General features: G+C 52.1%; 1 protein-coding gene across 3 annotated transcripts in view; it reads right to left on the minus strand.

Annotated features, from left to right (window-relative positions):
* The window catches only part of MYOM3 (myomesin 3), a 51,720-nt gene continuing 26,078 nt past the window's right edge, over positions 1–25,642 (minus strand). For all 3 annotated transcript variants that reach the window (XM_070458924.1, XM_070458926.1, XM_070458925.1), the window contains exons 17-37: positions 22,778–22,899; positions 22,214–22,401; positions 21,854–21,980; positions 20,616–20,794; positions 17,461–17,575; positions 16,141–16,297; positions 15,321–15,430; positions 13,882–13,926; positions 12,773–12,909; positions 10,968–11,112; positions 10,753–10,812; positions 10,330–10,397; positions 9,022–9,132; positions 6,817–6,904; positions 6,277–6,315; positions 5,880–5,988; positions 4,624–4,787; positions 4,340–4,376; positions 4,142–4,164; positions 2,429–2,484; positions 1–1,483 (exon numbers count right to left, since the gene is read on the minus strand). In XM_070458924.1, coding sequence (XP_070315025.1) covers positions 1,223–1,483; positions 2,429–2,484; positions 4,142–4,164; positions 4,340–4,376; positions 4,624–4,787; positions 5,880–5,988; positions 6,277–6,315; positions 6,817–6,904; positions 9,022–9,132; positions 10,330–10,397; positions 10,753–10,812; positions 10,968–11,112; positions 12,773–12,909; positions 13,882–13,926; positions 15,321–15,430; positions 16,141–16,297; positions 17,461–17,575; positions 20,616–20,794; positions 21,854–21,980; positions 22,214–22,401; positions 22,778–22,899 — 2,341 coding nt within the window. In that variant the 3' untranslated portion in view covers positions 1–1,222. The remainder of the gene's footprint in view (positions 1,484–2,428; positions 2,485–4,141; positions 4,165–4,339; positions 4,377–4,623; positions 4,788–5,879; positions 5,989–6,276; positions 6,316–6,816; positions 6,905–9,021; positions 9,133–10,329; positions 10,398–10,752; positions 10,813–10,967; positions 11,113–12,772; positions 12,910–13,881; positions 13,927–15,320; positions 15,431–16,140; positions 16,298–17,460; positions 17,576–20,615; positions 20,795–21,853; positions 21,981–22,213; positions 22,402–22,777; positions 22,900–25,642) is intronic.

The following is a 25,642-nucleotide window of genomic DNA, read 5'->3' on the forward strand; positions in this document are numbered from 1 at the left end:
TTGAGAGTGTAGATGAGTTTTATTTTCTCTTTCCTCATTTTCAAGGTTATCCAAAATTCTACAACAAACATCTCTAACTTTATAAACACCTTCCCCTCCCCATCTGATTTTAAACAAGGAAACTAGAGGGTGGTGAAATGCCCAGCTCTGTATTGAGGCCCAGCAAGCAAAGCCAACCAGTATGTGTCCCGCCAGGCAGAGGCCCTGAGCTGGGAGTCCTGACGGCCTGACCTCTGTAACGTGGTGTCCCAGGCCGCCCAGGCGGTATCACCTCCACGCCTCACCTTTGCTCTCACCAGCCCCTGCTCCCGAAATCTCCTCCCATCACCATCACCACATCCCACTCATTTTTTTAGGACCTAATAACCCATTCTGCTACTTCCATGAAGGTGTTTTAAAGCTCACCTTCCCTAGTTAGGACCAACGCCTGCCTCCCTCCTCTGACCACCAGTGGAACTTTATCTGGACCTTTTAGAATTCCGATCATCTGACTTGTCCTGAAGTCATCTGCCCCCAGGGTTGTCTCTTCTCCTGGGCTGAGGTGCCCTTGAGGGTGGGGCCTACATCTTTGTGCTCCCAGTGCCATCCAAAAGCCTGGCATGTGCTAGACTTCAAATAAATGTTTGCTGAACTTCATCGAAAATACAGTATCCTCAAAGAGGGGTATGGTGATACATCCGTTTATGGCTGGGTGCATTAGCCTCAGCACTGTTGTCATTTAAGGTTGATTCTACGTGGCAGGGAGCTATCATATTTAGCAGCATTCCTGACTTCTATCTACTAGATGCCAGTAGACACCCACAGTTGTGACAACCCTAAATTTGGACACTGCTGACTGTTTCCTAGGGGACAAAATTGCCTCCCATTGAGAACCACTGACACATGATTTCATAGAGTTTTCAAAAACAATCCCTAGGAGTAGGAATTCCCATTTGATAGATGAAAAAGGCAAGGCTCACGGAGAGTTTAGAGTTGAAACAGTTGAGCACGTAAATCCTCCAGTCCAAGTCCAGTCCTGATCCTGCAATCCTGCAGGCCTCCCAGCACCCCGTCTTTGCTTTTCCACTTGGGTGTGTCCACTCCACCCACTCCCATGCCCTGGGTTCTGCCCTGTTCCCTCCCCTCCAGTCTCACCCCCGTGGCCTGTGCCAGGCTGTGACCCACTGGTTGACCCTCCTAGTCCAATGCAGACTAGACCTCAGGCTGCGGCTGAATCCGACCGTCACATCTTCAGCACCTTTTCCTCTTCCCCATGCTTAAACACGCTGATGGTCACCTGGCCCGTCTCAGACCCGTATTTGTTCTTGACAAAGACACCATAGCGCCCGCTGTCCTCACTTTTGACCCTCTCGATGGTGATGGTGACCTCTGTCCCCTTCACATCCATGTGGTAGCGGTCCAGGAAGGTGACAGGCTGGTCATTCTTCAGCCAATAGATTTCAGGGGCAGGATCTCCTGAGACGACGCAGGTCAGGCACAGGGTCTGTTTGAAAGGACAGGAAAGGACCAGTCCGTCGCCCTCTGGGACTAACCCTTGGCATCACCTTCACACTCCCAGGGAGCTCCCAGTACAAGTTGCTCCTTGTGACACGTTAATTACGTGTGCTTTATTGTAACCCATAAAGTAATAACACGAAAGGGAGACATTTTACCGCAGGCCCACACCTTCCATTCTCAACTGTATTCTAGAGGAATGCTTGCTAGAATTTCAGATCTTTATTCCTTGAGCAGTGACCTGCCCTAGAGTGGCCTGGACTTTGCTTTATTGCTTTCTGTTGTACATTTCATTATGATTTTACCAGGCAAATAAGCCTAGATTGCTTTAACATAAGATGTTAAGAATTGAGTTTGAAAATGCTCAGGAGAGCAGTGTCGCGGCGCAGAGCACTTTAGCATAATGGCAAATACCCGGAGTCTGGAGCTGGGCTGTCTGGGGGTGACTCCCAGCCAGCGCTGTTCCTTTAAGCTGGGTGCCCTTAGCCAAGTCCCTTAACCTCTCTGGGCCTCCGTTCCCTCAGCTATAAAGCGTGACTAGTAACAACACACTCTTCCACGTGGTTGCCTCCATGGTTAAAAAATGGAACACTGCCTGGTACAAGGGGAGCAACATGAAGACGTGAGCTGTTATTTTCTAGAATATTAGACTTGCATAATTTCACCCCAGAAAGGGCTTTTAGGGCTCATTGAGTCGAAGCCCGTGACATCCGGGGCACCCTGGAGAGACGGGGTGAAGCTGGGGCCAGCACCACCCCCGCCCCAGGCCACACCCACACGTGTGACCATCGAGGGGTGGCCGCTAAGCCAGACTCTGGCGGAAGCTGCCCTCGGGCTCTGGGGTCCACAGTGCCCTGTTGTTTTGTGCTCTTTGGCGGGTGCGGGAGGGAGCCCAGGGTGGGACCGCTGGCTGCGGGCCGGGGACCCTCAGTACCTTGTCTTCCATGATCGTGGCCACGTCCGGCAGCCCCCTCACCACTTTGGCACGATCTGGAAGGGAAAAAAATGAGACCCCTCCGCGTGATGAACGTTTACCTGGAGTGGTGGTTTATTTTTCAACAATGCTTCTTTTCCTATTGGCATTGTTTGGGGTGGACATCTTTAAACTTGTATTATATTATTTCCTTGCCGACAGAGGACGTAATGTTTCTGTCATTGACTTGAGGTTAATATCATGGTCGGTGGTACCTGGAGGTGATAGTGAGGTGCCCTTCCCCTTGAGAACTGGGAGAGAAGGTGAATAAGATTGCTCTGAGCCTTAAACTGGCAAAGTGCACACAACAGGTGTGACGATCCAGCTAAGGGAGGGAACTGGAAGGAAGCTTCTGGGACACTGATTCTGGTCAATGGAGGGGACCCGGTGGCCCCGGTGGTTGGGCAGGAAGAGAAGTTAAGTTAAAGTTAAGTCGCTCAGTCGTGTCCGACTCTTTGTGACCCCATGGACTATAGTCTACCAGGCTCCTCCATCCATGGCATTTTCCAGGCAAGAATACTGGAGTGCATTGCCATTTCCTTCTCCAATCACTAAGCAGAAAGCCAACATATCCCTTATGCTGAAATTGAGACTGTGGGAACAGCCCCTGGATCATGACTGGGGGGATATGCAAAGACCCTTGAAGTGGTTGGTGTCCGCAATGGATGTAGGGGAGAAGGACCCTGGATCAAGGTTGGGGGGAGGGGGAGAGATGGACCTTCATGTGGGCTTAATGTTCACCAGGCAACAATCCATCACCCTAGACTCTGGACTTCAAAAGTCCCGGCGACCACAAATGGTGAGTCCAGGCTCCTGCTGGTAGGGCCCTGGGGTGGGTGTCCTGTCCTGCGACTCAGAATCCCAGGATGGGTTGTGGGACGGAAGTAATTAGACAGAGATGTGATGGGCTGAGTCGGGTCTTCAGCCTCTGGTCCTCTCACCAAGGTGGCCGCCCCCTGTGAGGGCTCCTCACTGCCCTTAGACCACAGATGACCAACCCCCTTCCAGATTTCAGTTACGAACAGCCTGCACTTCCTGCCAAGTGGGGACATTCGGGAACAAGAAGCCGAATAGGGTTAATCCCTCCTCCTACACGTGACTGCAAATGGTCGGTTTCCTTTCTCAGGTTGTCTGGAGCAGCTTTGCTCTGCTGCCTGGGGTCTTTCCCTCTTGAAAAGTCCCATAGTGACTGCTGGGTCAGTGGGACCAGAAAGCCAGCCTCCCAGAACGGGGTGGTTTAGCACTGGCTGTGGGGACCTGATGAAGCTCCAGCGCATGGACTTGGTGGTGCCCCTGGGCAGCTCAGAGGCTGTGTCCTGGATTAGATGAGGTCCTAGTGCCCAGACAGCCAGAACCAGGTTCAGCGTTGAAGTCGTCTGCTCCCAGGCCTTGATCAAAAGGGCCAGTGCAGCCTCGGTCCCGTCCACCCCTTCCTTCGGAGTCCCTCTGACATCAGCTGATTGGATGCTGGGTGCACCCACGGCCTCAGATCTTCGGACTCCTTATCCACCTGTCTTCATGCTGCCGCTGCCCAGGTCTCCTGGCAGCTCTGTGACAGCCCAGAGCCACACAGCTGGGCAACCGGGGCTCCAGCTGCCTTGCCAGGAGCTGTGAGCAGCTGGGAAGTCACCCCCAACTCAGAAAAGGAAACCGCAGAAACATGGCTGGACTTACTCTTCTCGATGATGGCCAAGGCTCTGGAAAACAGAAATGGGAAAAGGGCTTAACAGATTGTTAAAGGATAGTCCTGCCCGGGGCTGGGGGAGGGGTGGTGGGGGAAAGGCGGATCCAGCCAGCTGCACCTCCAGCCAGCAGTGTGTGTGCGCCCCAGGGGCCTCGATCACACTGGGAAACGCCGCCAAGGGAACTTACTTCAGTCTCTGGTGCTCCGCCAGGGCGTCCTCAAAAGCTGTGAGAAGGAAAAGGGGAATAGCCTGCGTCAGAGCATCCCCCTACCCACCCTCTACTCCATCTCCCTGACCTTTGCAAGCTGAAGGTACAAAGCTCAGCTGTGACTGTTCCTCCTCTCTGTTCCAGCATTCTCTTGGGGGCAGTGCTAGGATTGGGTGGGGAGATGGGAGTACCCCCCAGCCCCCACCAAAGACTGGGGTTTTCTAAACAGGTTTCCCCCAAGGACAGATGGGTGGAGAGATCACCTTGCCCTGAGAGATCGGCGGAGAGCTGCCTGACTTCCTTCCCAGCTGCGATCTCCAGGATGTATTTGCCCTTGTCTGAGTCCTTGGGATCCAGGATATGGAGCCAGATCTCATCCAAGGTGGTACCAGCCCTCACCCGATCACCACTCTCCAGGCGTTTCTCTCTGAACGTGAGGGCAAAGAAATGGTTAACAGCGCGGTGCCCAGGACAGGCTGGCTGCTTGCCCAGCTGTAGGCACCCCTGCCCCAGACTCCTCTCCTGGGGTTTTGTTTCCAGATGTGTGGGCTGACCATCCATGAGACATTCGATAAGTATCTACCCACTCATCCATTCATCATTCATCAAAGCTTGTGCCCGTGTTGAATCTCTATTTGCGACATGTCCTGCAGGCTGGGACCTTGAGAAAATGGTGCCCCAGGATCAGTGGCCACCTCCCTCCATCCTACCCACGGGAGCCACTTCCTCACCTCATCATTCTCCTCATCTTCAAAACCTCCCAGGAGCTCCTCCCACGATAACTGGCTCCAGGCTCTTACAAACTGTATACACTCCCTTCCTTCTTTACTTAAATTTCATACCTAAAGACACCTGGCCCATGCCCCCAGTGCTGCAAAAGCAACACTTCTGGGCTTAGTCATGGGGCTCAGAGACTCCAGGGAAAGAGCTTTATTGTTCTGAAATTCAACTTGGCCTTGGTCTTACTCACAAGACAAGTTTGACTAAATCAGTCTAGCCTCCTCCATAGAATGGGTGCAGTAATGTCTGCCTCACGAGGCTGAGGTATGCACATAAGGGAAAATTCTGCTCCCAGACTCTCTGGGGTCACTTAGCTCTGGCTGAGTCCCCGATGCCTGATCCTGCCTTCAAGGCCTGGCCCTGTTAGCTGTCAGCTCCCCAGGTGCCTCTGTCTGCCTGTCTCCCCTCAGCCTGGCTGCCTGAGTGCGCTGAGACTGCAGAAACCCACAAGGGCACCACGACCCACTTGACCACCTGGTTTTCCTTCCTTCCTGAGTCCTTCCCTCCCTCAGTTCCCAGGTGCTGCTCTAAGACAACGGTCCTCCTGTGGTCATGGAGACACTGGGAAAATGTTCTCAGCACCAGGGGTCCCACCTTCCCTGGGGAGCCTCCCTTCTGTGCCTCTGACAGCTGTTCCCTTCCTGGGCTCCCTCTGTGGACTGGGGCTGGGGGGGCGGCTGGGCTCAGGTGTGGGTGCTGGCCCCCTCCCTCCAGGGACTCCAGGGCAAGGCCAGCCTACTTGTGGAACCAGGTGGTCTTCATGTACTTCACGTTGTAGTACTTGACCTTGCTGAAGAGCCGGATCCCTTCCTCCGTCCCCTGGATTTTCAGTGGGGTCGCAGAGAGGGCTGGCGGTGGCGGGGGGGGGGGGGGGGATGGGGCAGAGGAGAAGGCTGAGTCTTCCCCAAGGCCCTTTGGGCATCACAGCTGGGGGGCAGCCAGCTCGCCCCTGCTCTGGGGTGCGGTGGGGGGAAGGCGAGTGTGGTCACGGGGCAGGAACGTCCCCCCCCACCACAGTCTCTGAGGTTGGAGTCTAAACCCACCCCACCCTGGCAGCCAAGGATGGCTGGAGGCCCCCCGGAGGCTATGTGGCATCAGATCAGGGCTGGGCAAAGAGGGGTGGGGGGCTTGCTTACCACCGATCCTGCCCAGCTCAGTGAAGATGGCATCCAGGGCTGGAGGGAGAAGATGGAACGGTCAGCTGATATGGGGGGCTCCCCGAGGGATGCACCAGGGTGGGCTTGGCCTTGGAAAAGGCTGGTGGAGCTTATGAGCAGCTCTCAGGACACAGGCGTAGGGGCGAGGAGGGGACCCAGGGCACTCCATGAAGGATGGGGTGGGGCCATACAGACGGGGGACAGATGGGCTGACCTGACAATTTTCCTGCAGGCTGAGGCTGCCGGCCTGGTGAGGACCCTGGGGCCCACTGTGGGGCAGAGCAGAGAACCCAGGCTCCACATCACGAACCCTGGGCTCGCTGGGGGGCAGGGCAGTGAGCGTGGGCTCCAGCATCACACAGGCCAGGCCCTCCCTGGCCCTGACCTGCGGTGCAGCCATGGGTAGGTCACTTAACCCCCTTGGGCCTCAGCTGCCCCCAGTGACACAGGGATGACAGACTGCAACTCTTGGTTCAGCGAGAGACTTCCTGGGCCATCTCTGACATCGCCAGCTCCTACCTTCATCTCTGAGGTCCAGGATGGTGTCGTCCTCCCCGCGATCATCGGAAACCTCTGCTCTGTAAACGCCCTGGTCCTCTTTGGACAGCTGGAAGGAAGGAGAGACAGCGGTATCGGCATGGGTTCCAGAAAGAGCAATGGACAGCAAATCAGGAGGCCTGGGCTCCGGGCCTGCCCCTAACTCTCCTGCCGGGGCTCAGTTTACCCCCCTGTGATGGGCCACCTCTGGCTCCTTCCAGGTCCAGAGCCCTTTGATTCAAGCTCTCGGCTTGTCTGGGCCCAGAGGTGGGGCAGGGAGGCGGACCTGAGGGCAGAAACAGACTTCCCCTCCTCCTCTCCCCTCCCCCAGGGGGATTCTGAGTCCGATGCTCTGAGCAGAGCAGACAGTCCTCCTTGCAGAGCTGGGCTGAGCCGGGGCACCCTCCACCAGAGCTGCCCTGCTTCTGGGGGGCCCGGGATAGAGGGGCATCTCTCTGCATCTCTCAGAAGAGGTGTGCTTTCTTTTGCTTAGGACAAGGGGGTCCTTATTGGCACATGCTTGTCAACCTCGATAAGCCTGGGTCAACACTCAGCAAAGCAAGAACCTGGGCTGTGCTTTCAAAGCAAAGTCAGAGGTCAACTGTGCCCTCTCATTACACAGCACCTCCTCCAAGGGCTGGGGGGCGGGGCAGGGCGATATCTGCCTCCCTGACCTGTCAAAGGGCCCTTTGCAACCATCTCCACATTGCATGCTTTGAGGCAGGAGCTGAGGCAGAGACATTTCTTTTAAAAAAATTATTTATTTTTAGTTGGAGGATAGTTGCTTTACAATATTGTATTGGTTTCTGCCATACATCAACATGAATCAGCCATAGGTATACATATGCCCCCTCCCTCACAAACCTCCCACCCATCCTATCCTACTCCTCAAGAAGCATCTCTTAACCAGGGAATCAAAGGACTGAAACCCCAACAGTAGTCTCCTCTGTTCCCTCCCCGCTGCTTCAGTGAACGCTCCAAAGCCCCAGCCACATTCTGTGGAGGGTGATTGGAGAGAATTTTGGGTCCACTCTCCAGCCTTGCATCTTGGTACTTACACCCTCTGAGTCTCAGTTTATGCATCTGTAAAATGGTGGCATAAACTTTGCCCTGACCACATGCTACAGTTTCCATGAGGATCAAGGGAGATAACTTTTTGGAAGCCAGAAAGTTCTCACACCAATAGGCCAGATGATTATGACAAGACTCAGTAGCAGTTAAGCACCTCCTTGACGCCAAGCCCTGTGGAAGGGCCTGAACTGTGATGACAAAGGCCCACTTCTCATTATTTTGGCTGAGATTTGGGCGAGGACCCTGACATCATTAGTTCTTTCCTTGTCAGCAAACCTGCGTTTGCGCAGTTCTCCTTGGCACACGGGCCACAGAAATCAGTGGCAGGGCAGAAAAACATTGACTATTTAAGAATGGGCTCTGTATTTCTATCTTATCCAGGTCACACTCCTCTGAGGGCCATGGAGAGGAAGTGGGTGGGAGAGGTAAGCTCCAGGCCTACTTTGCTATGCCCAGAACTGCCTCCCATGGAGACAGTCTTCCTGCCCTGAATCTGAGGCTGCATCGGCAGGAAGGAATCTCTGAGACAGCATCCTGCCTGACCCTCTCATGTTACAGGTAAAAACTGAGGTCAGAGAGGGACAGTGATTAGCCCAGGGCCACACAGTCAGGGGCAGGGCCAGGACTGGAATCCAACGAAAAGGAAAAATCAGTATGACTGAGCCTGTCTTTATTTACAATTTTGGTATTGTTTTCCCCCATGGTCTTCTATTTTGGCATTAATTTGATTCTTACTATTGCCTGAAAAGGGCTCCCCAGGTGACTCAGACGGTAAAGCGTCTGCCTGCAATGCCGGAGACCTGGGTTTGATCCCTGGGTCAGGAAGATCCCCTGGAGAAGGAAATGGCAACCCATTCCAGTACTCTTGCCTGGAAAATTCCACAGATGGAGGAGCCTGGTAGGCTACCGTCCACGGGATCACAAAGAGTCGGACACGACTGAGCGACTTTACTTACTGCCTAAAATATTATTTATCTTGATTACTGAGCTTTTTGGTGCCCCCTGAAAGTGCGTGCATGAGGTTAGTGCCTCACTCGCCTCGCCTTGGCCCTGACTCCCTGCCCAGAGCTCCTGGCCCCGCAACTCCATGAGCTCTCAAGTCAGGGCTGTGCTCACCTCTTCGATGCAGAGAAGCCCTGCTCCAGTCTGCGGGTCGTACTGACCAGCGGGGAACTCTCTCTTCTGGAAGAACCACTGGAAGCGGGTTTCCTTCTTGGTGTTGGTCACCTGAGGAAGGTCAGGAGTGAGGAGACTCCTTCAGGCTTTCTCTTTTAAGTGAAGACCCAGTTCACCCGAACTTTCTTTTACAAAAAAATGACTTCCCCCTCCCCCGCCCCCCTTGCTCTCCCCCTAACTCTCAGCCAACCACTTCCTCACACAGTATGTCTTCTCCGATGGCTTCTGAACTCTGGATTTTTTTGCTAATGGCATTCCCTCTGCTTCTTGATCCCTTTCCTACCCTATTTTTCTTTGTAAATACCTGTGTTACCTCCTCCAGGAAGCCTTCCTTTCTGCACCCCAGAGTGCCCCCTATCATGAATAATCAATTTCATGCATGTCTCCATCACAACACCAGGTACACTGTTTTCACAGGCTCTTGCTTTGGACTGTGGGATCCTGGAGGCCTAAGGAGACCACGTCTTCATTCTTGTAGGCCCAGGGCTTGCAGAGTGCTTACGTTTGCTGAACGGATGCCCTTCTGGGCGTGCGCCCTCCCCTAGTTATCTGCAAGGCTGCAGGGTGCTGCGAAACAGTGGCGTCAGCTCTGGAGTCAGACACTAAGGTAAACCCTGGCTCCGGGGCTCTGCCTCTCACTCTGCGGTCTTGAGCTACTTCCTCACTTGTTTTTTCATCCTAAAGCGGGGATCCTAACGCCTCTCTCACAGATGGTTGTGAAGTAGATGAGATCAAATAATGCTATAAAGCGCTGGGCAGAGTGTCTGCCGGGACGCAGGGACTTCCCCTTAATCTACAGCGCGCTTTCTCCCAGACTCCTGGCCTCCGGACTCTCCGTCAGAGCAGCTAGGAGACCTAGCTTACGGCTGACCCAGCGCTCTCTCATTCACCCCGACTCTGCTCCCTGGGCTTTTGTTTCCCCTGTTAAAGGCAAAATGCCCGGGGCTACTTCCCCTGCTTGGGACCAGACTTAGCGCAGGGTATGCAGTTTCCCGGGGGTGGGGCAAGACCGACTCTTGGTGATCCTATGGACTGCAGCACGCCAGGCTTCCTTGTTCATCACCAACTCCCGGAGTTTACTCAAACTCAATGTCCATAGAGTCGGTGATGCCATCCAACCATCTCATCCTCTGTCGTTCCCTTCCCCTCCCGCCTCCAATCTGAAGACAGCCACTGGGCTTGGGGAAAACCACTGGTCTGGGCCCACGTGGCCCGGGGGCAGGGCTGGAGGCGGGGGCGAGGCTTTGCCTTGCAGGTCAGCAGCACTTGGCAGTCCTCCGAGACCTTCCACTGCAGAGGCTCCACGAAATACGGACCTGCGAGGGCACAACGACACGCCCGGCGGTCAGAGCGCCAGGATCGGCTCGCGCGCCACCTGGTGGCGAGACGGGGGAAGGCACCTGGGGCGGGGCGCCTGAGGCCCAAAGGCCCCTGGGATGCTGGGATCCCGCCGCTCCCCAGGAGGGGCCTGGGGTGAGGCGAGGGAGGCCCCTGGGGTGCAGAATTTAAGGAGGCGCTCAGTCTCGGGCTTGGGCAAGTTTTGGCACGAGGACGGCACTGGATCAAACGGCAGTGGCCGCAGCAGGACAGAGAGCTCTATTAACCCACTTGTCCGGCGGTTTCCCGGCGCTCGTGGACGAGGGTTTTGGACTCCGTCCCAGCAGGTCTTACCCTGTTTTTTCTTCCAGTCTCTTCTCTTAGCATCTGCCGCCCTTAGAAGTTTGTCGAACTCTGTGAACACAGCGGGTGGGGGGGAACTGGCGTGAGCCAGCGGCGCAGGTCCGGGGAGTGCGCTAGGGGGGCGTCTGGATGGACCAGGAGGGACCCCAGGGCTGAGAGCTGAGGCCGGGGGCCTGGGGCGGGGCGGGGCCCGGGGCTCGGCTGACCGTCGTCCACCAGCGCCAGGGTGATCTGGTTCTTGGCTTTTCCGTCTTGGAGCTGAGCCGTGTACGACCCTTTGTCGTCCTCGGTCAAATGCTGGATGATAACTTCCACCAGGCCCTTCTCTCGGACAAAATTGATTTTGCGGTTCTGGGGAGAAGGAAACACGAGAGTTTGTTCTGCTGTCTTCCAATTATAGGGAATGTGTGTTGTAGGGGTGCAAATCGGGGTGTAGTTGGACTTGGGATGGTAAAGTTAGAAGCCTTCAGGTTTGGGGAAGGGCCCTGGGTACCTCTCTTCATGTGTATAGACACAACCGGCTCCTGAGAACACCCTGGGGCCCCGCGGGCCCAGCAGAATCTTGTGCCCGAGTCAATTTCAATTACTAATAATCCCCCAATCTCCTACTGTGCCATACTTTTTTAGTTATTGTCTACATTTTTTTTGTTGCAGTTTAATAGACAAAATTTCTCATAAAATTATAAAGGGTACTATAAAAATCCTGTGTGTCTGCTACCCAGAGTTAATACTTGTTTATATTTTGTCACATTCTAACAATTTTCAAAACGTTTTGTTTTCCACATTTAGGACCTTATTCCCTCTGGCTTTGCTTGTATGTATGATTTGAGGGAACCGCTAGTTTTGTTTTGTTTTTCTATAGTCTCAGTGCTGTGTGCTCAGTCCAGACTTTGTTACACTTCCTCTGTCATGACCCAAAGTCATGCGTGCTTTGACTTTATGCAAAACTTTCTCTATTTTCTCAATTGTTCCTCCTGATCCTGGGGCAACCAACCCCATTGTACAGATGCAGAAACTGAGGCACAGACAGGTGAGGAGACCTGCCCGGAGGCACACAACCCACAGGAGATGAACAGGAACCTTCTGACATCTAGCCTCGAGTTCTTTCTCCTCTGTCAGAACCAGCTCCTCTCTTGATAACACATACGTAATGACGGCCAGTTGGCCATCTGGAAGTGGAATTCACAAATAAGATCATTTTATGATTAAATCTCTCATGAGATTGAAATTGGCATCTTTATAAGTAAAAACAGTTGAGTATGGGTAACTTATATGGTTCAATTAATACAATTTACTGCACATGAAAATTTTTAAAAAGCAATGTAACACCACAGCTATAACAGGAAGAGGAAATGAAAGTAATGTTTTTCAATACACAGATGCTCATATCACTCATGGGTGCTTCATGACTTACAGTGAATTAATTTTAACTTAAGAGAAGTTAGAATAGCAAAAAGGTTAAAACTATTCTGTATGGGGGAATTCCCTGGTGGTCTAGTGGCCCAGATTCAATCCCTGGTCAGGGAACTGAGCTCTTGCAAGTCAAAGCAAACGAAAACTATTCTGTACAAGAACAGGAAAATGAATAAAAGAGAACAAGTAATGTGGCTAATAGAATAAAATCTATCAGTGTATATTAACACTGCAAAAAAATTTTAAAAAATTTGTGTTTGTGTCTCAGAGTTAGGATCTGGGCTTGGATAGTCACAAGCATGAATGTAGGTTTTTCATCTTACGAATGTTTGTCAGGATACTCAAAAATTGTGGGGTGCATGGGAAATTCTTTGTGTGAGTGTCCCTTGCATTGGTAAATTTCTAGCATCCCTGCCCCCCGTCCCCCAGGTACTAAAATCCAGGTGTCCCCACCCCAACTCCTTCACTGTGACAGCTGAAGCAGGTGGCTATTTCTGAAATGTCTGCTAGGGGGAGGTGCTGGCTGGTAGAGACCACTGCCTGCAAGGCCACCTCCTGGGCCAGGGACCTCACTTAGGGATGCTGAGCCCCCAATTACCGGTGAGCTGAAGATTTCCTTCTCGTTGAAGATTAGATGCAGCTCAGCTGCCGGAGATAACTTTTCCACTTCCAGCCAAAGCCGCACCTCTCCTTGTTCGAGGATTTCAACGTTCCAGCCGGAGATCAGCTTGATCACTGGGAGGCAGAGGACAGGAGGGGTGGGCAGGGCACCCTCCTCCCCTCCCCACTCCCGACAGCCCCACCTTGAGCACAGCGTGGACAGGCCACGTGCAAAGTGCTTCAGAGTCTGGTGGAGACATAACTAGGGTGAGGGTCTGGGGAGGGTTTCCCACACTTGGTCACCCGAGATTGAATTCATCTCAGGGAATTCACCCTCCTCCTACGGCTTTGAGGCCATGCTTCTCACCCTGGCTGGACACCAGAAACGTAAGGACTTTTAAAAAACATGTAATTTCATTTATTTTGTTTCATTTAGAAAACATGTAATTTCATTTATTTTGTTTCATTTAGAAATAAATTGACTTGCAAAATGTTGCAAAAACAGACAGAAAATTCCAGTATCCTGAACTTTCCCAAATCACTGTATATTTTTTTAAACCAGGAAATTAATATTGATACCATTCTACAGATATTGTTCAAATTTTGGCACTATTTACTAATATGATTTTTTTCCAGTGTGGGATTCAATCCAGGATCCCACATTGCATCCATTAACTTTCAAAACACTAATATCTGACTCCAGTTGCAGAGATTCTGATTTATCTGGGGCATGGCCTGGGCATTTGGATTTTGAAAAGCTCCTGGGGTGATTCCAGTATACACCCAAGTTTGTGACCCTTGCCACAGGGACTACAAACATACTCCTGGCCAATGGAGGAAAGCAGGGGTTTAGATGATCCACAATCCAAGAGGAAGAAGAAACCATTCACTCTGCCCTCCCTTGCACCCCACATGCTCCCTGCTGGCCATTCTTTTCTCTTTATGGACTGAGGACTCCCTGGGTGTCTGACCCTCCAGCCCCAAAATGACCCCATTCTCCCCTACCTCCCACCAGCTAGTGTCTGGCTCTTGACTGACTCAGCTCTGCTCAGGATACCCCAGTGGGCCTTGCATGACTGCCTAAGTCTGGTGGCTTGGACCACTTACCTGGGTTTCTGATCTCATGGCTCAACTTCTTCAGCTTGTTCAGCTCTGGGACAGAGAGGAGCAAGGAAGAAACCAAAGAGAATGAGATACCTGGGCCAGAGCGGGTCATGGGAACCTTTCTAGCATCCACACTGGGTGAAAGTCCCGAGAGACTCAGCTCGGGGTCACTTGGTTACCAAAAAGGTTGATGATGACTGTTGCGAGCCTTGGCTCTGGGGCACCGAGGGGGCTTCAGGGGTTGCTGTAGGACCCCCTGAGATGGCTTATTTTCCTTGTCTTTCAAGGCCTGATCAAGTGCCACTTCCCCAGAGAAGCAGCTACTATCTGCCAGGCTCTCAGCGATCCTCACACCGTGCTGTGGGGTGAGAGTCACGGTCTGCCTCCTGAGCCCCCGTGTTAATCCACTGCAACGTGCTGCCCTAGGATTGGAGGGTCTGGCCCCTCCAATGACGACTTCAGGCGACACGTGTCTGGGGCAGGTCGGCACAGTGCTGTCTCATCACTAACTGCTTCTTTGTGTTAGGCTTGTCTCTCCTGCTAAGCTGAGTTCTGGACCTACATGGGTGTCTGGCACACAGCAGGTGCTCAATAAATATGTGTTGCATGAATGAATTGGCAGAGGCAGAGCCCATATCTCATTGTCCCTTGTAAGCTTAGAGTCCAGAGTAGGGTGAGTCTGGGCACATGGCAAGCATCCAATCCCAAACAAAAAAACAAACCCCACTTCTTTTGTGGATGGTTTTATGCTTTTGTGGTTGGCTTTAGCTTGCATAACATCATTGTTTCACTTGGAGTATCAGGGATTATTACCCCCCTTTTACAGGTGAGAAAATGGAGGCCCAGAGAGGGATCATGACTTGTCCAAGGTCAAGCAGCCAGGAAATTGTGGAACTGGAATAGAAATCTGGACCCGCCTGGCTACTGTGTCTTAATAAAATCAAAGGGAGGACCGTGGCCGTCCCAGTTGCTATGGAGACAGCAGAGGGTGAGTCTCCTGGATGATGGCTTTAGGTCCAGCCTCCCATCTCTTGTGGCCATCCTCACCCCTTAGACTAACTGCCTTTGGCAGTTTATCATTCCACTTACACTGTTGTTTTTATAGGCTACGGAAGGAAGTGAAATAATTCACCAGGACCTTTGCTTTTATCAAAAGTAGAAAAAGGAAAGAGAGAGATGAGAATAGCGTGAGCTCCATCAGGCAAGGATTTCTGCCAGGAGAGTTCGCTGATGTAATTCAGTGCCTGAGACACCTTCTGGCATGTGGTCAGTGCTCAACAGACACTTGTTCATGGATCGGCTGACCGAGTGGGTGCGTGAGGACCTACTTCTCTAGAAATCTCTGCTTTACTCGTTTTTGTGGCTCCTTTCTGGCCTCTGGGGTATCTGTGTTTGGTACTCTGGGTCTGTCTCTCTGGGGCGGCGGCAGAGAGGGACCTCACCATCCTCTGTCAGTGTGTGGCTTGCTGAGATGTCTTCGTCAGCATCTGTGACCACCACTGAGTAGGTGCCCAAATCCTCGAGGCCGGGATCTTTCAGGATGATCTTGGATCTGCAGAGACAGTGGAGCAGAGGCTCTGAGAGGGGACTTGTGCCCTGGAAGCCTGGGAGCTGGGGAGTCTGGGTCAGCCTTGCAAGTCCTGCATCCCAGACCCAGACCCTGGCCAGGCCAGGAAGTAGGGGCGTCTGCCTCCTTACACGTTTCCAGGGGCCCCTGCCCGGAGCCAGTCTGGCCTGCCACCCTCAATGGCCCTTGCTAGCCAGCCTCTATGGAACCGTCTTCATACTGGCCACATCCCCCAGGCCTGCCTCTCCTTGGGCTCAAGTCATTAGCTTTGTCTCCTGCCAGATGGGGCCGAAGCCAGAGCTGCTACGGATGGAGGAGCAAGACCTGGAGGCCCTGGACATCCTGACCCCTCTTTTACTGATGAGGAAGCTGAGCCCAGAGAACGTCCAAGAACAAGTTGCTGGTACCCAGGCTAGAAACCAAATCCTGAGCGTCTCCTTGGAAGCACACACATAGAGGCACTTTTCTTACAGAAAAAGGATCTCCAGATGAATGTCACCGTTTCAGCCATCTGTTGCCCCCTCCCTCACTTCTCCCAGAGGGGGCAGTCAGCATCCTCCACGGGAGAGCATGCAGCCCCCTCAAGCTCATCATCGGGGGTCCTTCCAGGTAGTCTCACCTGCGAACTTTTGCCCACTCACCCAATAACATCTGGGACCTGTGCCCTAGGTGTGTCGCCCCCTCCCCTCACTTACTTGTTAGCCTGCTCCTCAATCTTCACCCTCTCTGGGTCTGGTGGGCCCTTGTAGTCCTTGGACCACTGAAACTCAGCAGAGTCGGGGGCCTCTGGGGCTTCAAAAGCCATGTAGATAAAGCCCTCGTCATCCACACCAACCTCTATCTCCCGGGCATCTGAGGGCAGGATTCAACAGAGGGTACCAGACATTTAGAAGTAATAAACCAGCTAAGGCCTGTTCCCTGCTTAAAGCCTCCAATAGCTGCCCATTGCACTCGAATAAAATTATAAACTCTAGACTCTTGTGGCCTCCAAGGTGTTGCATGATCAGGCTCTTTCTAAGCTCAAATGTCACCTCCTCCAAGAGGCCCTTCTTGACTACTCTGTCTAAAGTAACGCCCACCCAACCCTATCACCCTGTTTTATTTCCTTTATTGCCCTTATCACTGACTTTTTCATCATTTACTTGTTTACTGTCCATCCGTCCCAACTCCCGTCACTAGAGCGGGAACCTTGCTGTCTCATCACTGCCTCGTCCCCAGTGCAACGTGGGTGTCATCAGATACTTGCTGAATGAATGAATAATTAAAAGAATGGGAAAAGAACACAATTTATAGTGGGAAGAACTGAGCAGTTCCGTCGTACACGAGCTATGTGACTTGGTCATTTAACTTCTCCGAGCTACAACAAAATCAGTTCTTAAGTGGGGACAATGAGGGCTTCCCTGGTGGTCCAGGGGTTAAGAAGCCGCCTGCCAATGCAGGGGGCACGGGTTTGAGCCCTGGTCCAGGGAGATCCCACATGCTGTGAGGCAACTAAACCCATGTGTCACAACGAAGCAGCTAGAGAGTAGCCCCCGCTCGCTGCAACTAGAGAAAGCCCTCGAGCAGCAACGAAGACCCAGTGCAGCCAAAAATAATAAATAAATAAAAATTTAAAAAATGTGGGGGCAAGGACAGCTCTCTCAAAGGCTTGTTGGGAGGGTCAGACAGTGTAAGGACCCGCCATAGCATCTGGCCTGTGTGGTAGGAGGGGATCCCAGGAGGGACCTGTGACCGCAAGGCAGGCAAAGCCACACAGTATATCTGAAATGCAGCTGGCTATTATTTTAAATGTCCATGAAGAGTTTTAAGAGTTTAGGAACGTGGCGTATCTGAGATGGAGGACCCATGACGTGGAAGGAGACCGTGTGTTCAGATCTCAGGATCCGTCTCAGGATCCCACAGAAATAAAGGAGAGTGGGGGCTGGGAGAGAAATGGGCAGGAAGGGGTGTGGGGGGAAGGGAGGCCCAGCCGGTCTGTCTTCCTGCTGCGGAGCCTCCCCTCCGCCTCCCCCTACCTGGCTTGTCCTCCAGGAGTACTGGGTCGGTGGGCATGGATGGCTGCCCTGGGCCCGCTGAGTTCACAGCCTGTACCTGGAACACATAGGTCTTCCCTGGCTGCAAGTCAGAAATCTGGAGAAAAGGGGGGGATAAGAGTGAGCCCTGAGGATGGCAGAGGCCCGTCCTTCCTGCAGCTCTGGCTAAGGGCTGCAGGGGATTGATTGATCACCATCCACCCCCCAGGGGGTGGGGGGCAGGCTGCCCGGGGGTGAGGATAGGCTGGGGGCATGTCACTTTCCGGAGTTCCAGCTTCAAACAGGCATCTCCACTGAGATTACCTCCCATGCCTGTGATGCCTGGAACTCCATCTGCTCAGAGCTTAGCTTACCATCAACTTGCCAACAAGAAAACTCTTTCTCCTTCTGGGCCCGCCACCTCTCCTCCAACCATCACCCCGGAAAGAAGCTTGGGGATCATCTTTGACATCTTTTTCTTGAGCCCTACACCTCTCATCACCAAAGTTCCCATTTCATTTCCCTAACGTTTCTTTCTTTCTTTTAAATTTATTGATTGATTTTTGGCTGCGCGGGGTCTTTGCTGCCGCACGTGGGCTTTCTCCAGTGGCGGCGAGCAGGGCTTGCTCCCTAGCTGCAGGGCACAGGCTTCTCACTGCGGTGGGCGCTATTGTTGCGGAGCACAGGCTCTGGACCGTGCACACCAGTAGCTGTGGTCCATGGGCTTAGTTGCTCCGTGGCATGTGGAATCTTTCCGGACTGGGGGTCGAACCCATGTCCCCTGCATTGGCAGGTGGATTCTTATCCACTGTACCACCAGGGAAGTCCCTCTAACGCTTCCTGAATGTGACTTCTCTGTGTCCCAGCCATGCCTTGATTAAAATGTTATTTCTTCTCACTGTTGATTAGCGCAACAGTTTCCTAGATGGTGCCTCTGCCTCTAGACCCATCTTCCTGGTCTATATTTCCCTCTACCAATCTTTCCAAGATGCCAGTCTGATTACACTTAACTCTTTCAGTGGCCTTTGGGGTGAACGTCAGATTTTGTGGCTTCATACTAAAGTCTTCCTCAGATTTGATCCCTGGTTTGGGAAGATCCCCTGGAGGAGGAAATGGCAACCCACTCTAGTATTCTTGCCTGACAGAGGCGCCTGGCGGGCTACAGAGCATGGGATCACAAAAGAGTCAGACATGACAGAGCAACTGAGCACATACATGTAATATATGTATATCACGTTGTATATTAATGAATATATATGCATATACATATTCCCTGGTGGGCTCAGACGGTAAAGCATCTGTCTGCAATGCGGGAGACCTGGGTTTGATCCCTGGGTAAGGAAGACCCCCTGGAGAAGGAAATGGCAACCCACTCTAGTACTATTGCCTGGAAAATCCCATGGACGGAGGAGCCTGGTGGGCTACAGTCCATGGGGTCGCAAAGAGTTGGACACGACTGAGCAACTTCTCTATGCATATACATGTTTCTTAATTTAAATGAGAAGCAAATTCTAGACTGTCTGGATAAATAATAAATCTAGCAGAATCACTGGTTTTATTCACCTGTGGAGGTTGTTTTGATTTCCACACGTGTAGAAGGGAAAGCACAAATAATGCTCTTCTGGAGTAAGAAGGACAACTCACGAAGACTGAGCTTACCTTCCTCCTTGGAGCACCCAGAATCCCTTGAACCTGCCTCGATTGTATGACACACAGTATTGTAATTGCCTGTTCCCCAAGGACTGTGACTTGAGCCTTGAGCTTTTTACATCCAGGATCTAGTTCCTGGTCTGGCACTAAGGAGGTGTCCAGAAGTGCCGAGTGAACGCCGGCCAATCATCCACATGCAGAAATGGTGCCAAGTCACTGAAGCTCCCCAACCCTGGAGAGCAGAGGGATGAGCCGTCTCTTGTGGCTCTCGAGGGTCAGCTGTCCCGCACTGGCTGACTCTACCACAGGGGGGCAGCAGCTGCAGAATCTCAGAGCATCCCATGGACTCTCATCCCTCTGCAATTCAGTCTTAGATAGCCTTAATATTATTGTTTCAAAATGAAATATTTTAATTTTTCCATTTATGAAAGAAATGCATGCTTGTTGGGGGAAATATTAAAGCAATAGAAAAAATATAAAGTGAAGTCTCTCCTGGTATTCCCACCCCTAGAGATGAGGGCATTTTGCGTCTCCTGCATTGCAGGTGGGTCCCTTATCCATGAGCCACCAGAGTAAATAAAATAAAGCCCATATTAAATGTTATCTGACATATAAATGTCCTGCTCTGTATTGTGCATGTTTTTTAGCCACATATGATGGATATATTTTCATGTCAAAACTTACATGTAGCTCTACTTTGTTGTATACACTATTACTGCTCCTTAAACTACCACAGTCTCTACACTCCCTGGCACTGAGTTCGCATTAAGGATACACCGTGATCTATTTAAACACACCCACTACTGATGGACATTTAAGTTGTTTCCAGCTTTCGCCTTTATAAGCAACACTACAATGAGCATCACTGCCCCGAGGTCTTTGCACATTTGACTAATTGTTTCTCTACAGTTCAGTCCTAGAAGCAGAATCCCTAGCTTAAGGGATGTACACATCAAGGACTTCCCTGGTGGTACAATGGGTAGGAATGCATCCAGCAATGGGGGAGACATGGGTTCAATCCCTAGTCCGGGAAGATTCCACATGCCACAGAGCGACTAAGCTCCGTGTGCCGCAAGTACTGAAGCCCACATGCCCTAGAGCCCATGCTTGGCAGGAAGAGAGACCACTGCAGTCAGAACCCAGTGCCCCACAACTAGAGAGTAGCCCCTGCTCTCTGCACCTAGAGAAAACCCACTCTCAGCAACAAGGACCCAGCATAGCTAAAAGTAAATAAGAACTAAGTGTTTTAAAGAGGGACATGCACACCCAAATGCTGCTACAGCCTGCTGATTACAAGTGAGGTTTTAGGGAGGAGTCTACTCAGCACAGAGCAAGTTAAGGCCAACCTGCCAGCCAGACCTCCTGCCAACTCGCTGTGTGGCCCTGGCTAGGCCGCACCCCCTTTGTGATCTTCTGCTGCCAGTAAGTGAGGGCAGTGACCTCTGAGGGCCGGTCCAGTTCTGATGTTCTGTAGGCCGGCTGCATCCTGGGGCAGGGCGGGGACTCACCCTCAGGTGGGTGCCAGAGATGAGGTCTGGAGTGACTGGCTTCCACTGCTCAGAGCCTTCCTCCTGGAAACTGATGCGGTAGCCTGTGACAGGTCCAGCCCCTTGGTAGAGAGGGGGCTCCCACGTCAGCATCAGGGAGGTGGCCCGCACCTCAAACACCCGCAGGTCATACGGGGGCCCTGTGGGTGAGAGAAGGAGATGAGCAGCCAGGCACCCAGCCAGACAGCCAAATGCCAGCCACACAGTCAGGAGGCAAGCGGGTGGTAAGGCAGCAAGCTTGTCCATCTTTCGGTCCCTCCCAGGTCTGGAAGTGCCCACTCAGGGCAGGTGGAGACCTGGCCTGCCTTGGCTTCATGGGAAAGCTTGGTCTGGCTCAGAAATAGAGTTAACTCTTCAGTGCTCAGTAGCACTTCCTCTGGGAAACCTCCCTGACCTTCCTCATTCCCACCCCTCACACAGCATTCATCCATTTGATCTCTTTGTCATTTCAGTCTTTAATGTAGAAGCTCAAGGTGTGGGGTTCAGGTCCCAGCTCCGGCCTTTCAGGCTATGCAGACTCTGGGCAAGTTACTTTACCTCTATGTTCTTGTCTCCTTGTCTGTAAAATGGGGATAATAATAGTTCTTATAAAAGAGTGCTGTTGTGAGCATTAATGACAGAATTGATGGGAGGTGTCAATACACCTTATTGTTAGTACCCAATAAGTATCAATTGTTTATAATGTTGTCTCAAGCCTCACACAGAGTGACTAGCAGCCATTCAGGTAGAAGGTTTGTGCAGAAAACAGAACTGAGCGAAACAGAAAGGTGGAAGGCTGGCGTCCTCCCTTCCTAAGTGAGAGGTGCAGGGCTACCTTGTGAGAATGCTGATGTGGCTCTGTCCAGGACTGCACATGACACTTTTGATGATAATGCGGGGAAAGTGCTGGGCAAGCTGGAATGAGTGGGTCACCTAGCCGTGTGCCTTTGGGGCTTGAGATTGGCCTATGGTGAGAATCAGAGCTCTGATGGAGTGCTGAGTTAGACAGTAATTTGGATGGGGGTGCAGGGCCCGTCCATGGCCAAGGTCAGGGCTCTTGACTTGCCTGAGTTAAGACCGTCTGTGGATAAGGTTACAGGGCCCGTTGGTGGAAGGGGGCAGGGGAAAGAGAGCCGGGCGGTGGTGTTCATCGTCACTGGTTAGCTTTGGGGAGGGAGGTGAGGACTGGTACTGGGCTTTGGCTCCCCCCATCCGCTCACCTGGCTGGGGCATCGTCCACTCTTTACACTCAAACAGCTTGCTGGGTGCCGACAGCTCGCCAACACCTGCCCAGTTTACGGCCCGGGCACGGAACTCATAGAAGTGACCTTCATGGAGGTTGCTGACCTTGAAGAGCAGAAACACAGACTGTGAAGGCCGAGGCTGGGGAGACAGAGGATCGAGCTCACTGCAGGAGGTCTGTGGGGACTTTCAGTGAGATTGGTCTGCCCTTCATAATCAGCTGGATCGTGGAGGCTGAGGAGCCTCGGGTCTCTCAGCCTCAGAACCTCCAACCCCGACCTCTGGTCTCTGCCTGCATAAGTCAGGACCTCAGGCCGGTGGCCGCCTTCCAGCCTCACCTTGCAAACCTGGGTGGGGACAGGCTGCTGGTTGACCGCGTGCCAGTCCAGCTCCTCCGAGTCGTGCTGGTCCAGGAAGTAACCCAGGATCTTGCCCCCTCCACGCCGCTTTGGGGGTTTCCATCCAATGACCATTTCATTTTTCCCGCAGTTCAGGAGGGCGAAGTCATATGGCGCAGATGGTGTAGCTACAGGGAGGCAAGGGGGTCAGTGCTCCCAGGGGGGTGACCAGACTGGGCAGTGGGGCCCAAGGGAGGTAATGAGCCTCCCATGATGGATGCCCACCCTCTGGGGGCTCTGACTTAGCCGGCGGTGTCCCTTGAAAACTCTGATTCTGATACATGGAGGACACCTGGGCTTCCGACGCTGGTCTCAGGTCACTGTTACTCTCCTCTCAAAGGATCAGGTGGTCAGGGGCAGCATCTGATCCCCCAGGGAGGCTTCTGCCCTGTGGCCTCTGGAATTTGACCCTCCAAAAGATGGTCGATAAGCCCCCAGCTCTCTGCCCAGGCCATGGCTGCCCACCCCCCAGGCTTGCAGGCTGCACCTGCCCTGTGGACTCACCCAGAGCCTGCTTGACCCTGATGGGTTCCGTGACAGCTGAGCTCTCCCCGACTCCAGCCTCGCTGACGGACCTAATGCAGAACTCATACTCCTTCCCTGTCCTTAGCCCGGGAATTGTAAACCTGGGAGAGAAATGTGCAGCCTTCAGGGATGGCCAAACGTTTGGAGACATCCCTAAAATTTCTAGAACAACCTTGTGGGGGATAAGTGGCCCCCATTGTGGGAGGATTGGAGGTCCTCAGTTCTCACATAAAGACCGTGTCCCTGCTCCCAAAGTCATGCCTGCATCCCGAAGGGTGAGGTCCTTAAGATTTTAAAGGCTGTGACTTCTAGAGCCTGTCATTAAAGTGCAAACATGCTGGGGACTTCCCTGGTGGTTCAGTGGTTAAGAATTTGCCTTGTATTTCAGGGGACACAGATTCAATCCCTGGCTGGGGAACTAAGATCCCACATACCACGGGATGCGCAACTAAGCCTGAGCGCCACAATTCCAGAGAAGCCTACGCACCGTCGCAGCAAAATTAAAAAAAAAAAAAAAAAAAAAGGCAAATACCTTGGGAAAGGTACCGTTTGTAGGCCCAGGTAGCCAACCCCTGAACTGAGCAATCTAGTAGATCTCCAGGACTTTGGGCCTCATCCTGGGAACACGAGTGGTCTTTTTTATCTGTACAAAGGCTGTAACTCTAAAATAGAGTCCCTTTAAAGACCCCCAAAGAGAATCATCAGCCAGAGACATACAAGGGCATTCTGACTTAGAGAAAAATGTCCTCCCATCCTGTCCCTTCTTGGTAAGGGCCAGATTGTGACCCTCTTTTCCCCTCTCCATTTATCAACATTTTCCTGGAGCAAATCTTGTTCTATAGGGAGCTTCTCTTGGTCAGTTGACCTCAAGGAGTTGAATGTTGGAAGGTTGGAGGGGCCCTTATGGAGCAAACCAGTTTCTTCATTTTACAGGTAGGGAAGGCCTTCTGCAGGAAGAATGAGGTGAGCCAAGAGCACACAGCCCACCAGGAACACAACCTGGACTACAGCCCAGGCCTCCTGAATCCCAGCACAGTGCCTGCCCATTCATTATTCGTTCACTCAAGTCTTTTTTGAGCATCTCCTGTGAGCCAGCTTCTGAGGAGCTCGTGGCATGGTGGTGAACCAGGTCCTGCCTTCCAGCTGAGCTTGCTTTAGGCCATCACCTCTGGCAACTGCTGGGCAGCTGTGTTTAACCTCTTTCTGGCCCTGACATACGTAACCAATGAGATATACACATGTGTGATGAGCTCTCTGGATGTACCAGAGGAGCACGCTACTCTCACGTGTGACACGTTCTTCCAACACGCCACTCTTGTCACGTGACTCTCGCTCAGCCCCCCCAGGGATGCCCACCTGGATGTAAGTCCTGGAGAGATATCATTCCAGGGATAACTTGGACTCTGAGCTCATTTGTCCACAACCCGAACTTTAGAGGTTCGTGAGTGACTGTGAGGCACCGTGAGCCAGTGGGGTGCCAGCTCCTATCTCTTTCTTGGGGTGAAATGATCTTGCAGCCCAGGGTGAAGGGAGCCCACAGGTGCGCTCAGGGCCTGGTCAGTCTTTGGATGGACTGGGGGGGTACAGTTCAGTTCAGTTCAGTCGCTCAGTCGCGTCCGACTCTTTGCGACCCTATGAACCACAGCACGCCAGGCCTCCCTGTCCATCACCAACTCCCAGAGTCCACCCAAACCCATGTCCATCGAGTTGATGATGCTATCCAACCATCTCATCCTCTGTCGTCCCTTTCTCCTCCTGCCCTCAATCTTTCCCATCATCAGGGTCTTTTCCAATGAGTCAGCTCTTCGCATCAGGTAGCCAAAGTACTGGAGTTTCAGCTTCAGCATTACTCCTTCCAGGGAACACCCAGGACTGATCTCCTTTAAGATGGACTGGATGGATCTCCTTGCAGTCCAAGGGACTCTCAAGAGTCTTCTCCAACACCACAGTTCAAAAGCATCAATTCTTCGGCGCTCAGCTTTCTTTATTGTCCAACTCTCACATCCATACATGACCATTGGAAAAACCATAGCCTTGACTAGACAGACCTTTGTTGGCAAAGTAATGTCTCTGCTTTTTAATATGCTGTCTAGGTTGGTCATAACTTCCCTTCCGAGGAGTAAGCGTCTTTTAATTTCATTGCTGCAGTCACCATCTGCAGTGATTTTGGAGCCCAGGAAAATAAAGTAAGCAACTGTTTCCACTGTTTCCCCATCTATCTGCCATGAAGTGATGGGACCTGATGCCAGGATCTTAGTTTTCTGAATGTTGAGCTTTAAGCCAACTTTTTCATTCTTCTCATTCACTTTCATCAAGAGGCTCTTTAGTTCTTCTTCACTTTCTGCCATAGGGTGGTGTCATCTGCGTATCTGAGGTTATTGATATTTCTCCCAGCAATCTTGATTCCAGCTTGTGCTTCCTCCAGCCCAGCGTTTCTCATGATGTTCTCCGCATATAAGTTAAATAAGCAGGGTGACAATATACAGCCTTGATGTACTCCTTTTCCTGTTTGGAACCAGTCTGTTGTTTCATGTCCAGTTCTAACTGTTGTTTCCTGACCTGCATATAGATTTCTCAAGAGGCAGGTTAGGTGGTCTGGTATGCCCATCTCTTTCAGAATTTTCCACAGTTTACTGTGATCCACACAGTCAAAGGCTTTGGCATAGTCAATAAAGCAGAAATAGATGTTTTTCTGGAACTCTCTTGCTTTTTTGATGATCCAGCAGATGTCGGCAATTTGATCTCTGGTTCTCCTGCCTTTTCTAAAATCAGCTTGAACATCAGGAAGTTCACGGTTCACGTATTGCTGAGGCTTGGCTTGGAGAATTTTAAGTATTACTTTAC

This window comes from Odocoileus virginianus, chromosome 30, assembly GCF_023699985.2.
Source record: "Odocoileus virginianus isolate 20LAN1187 ecotype Illinois chromosome 30, Ovbor_1.2, whole genome shotgun sequence".
Taxonomy (NCBI): domain Eukaryota; kingdom Metazoa; phylum Chordata; class Mammalia; order Artiodactyla; family Cervidae; genus Odocoileus; species Odocoileus virginianus.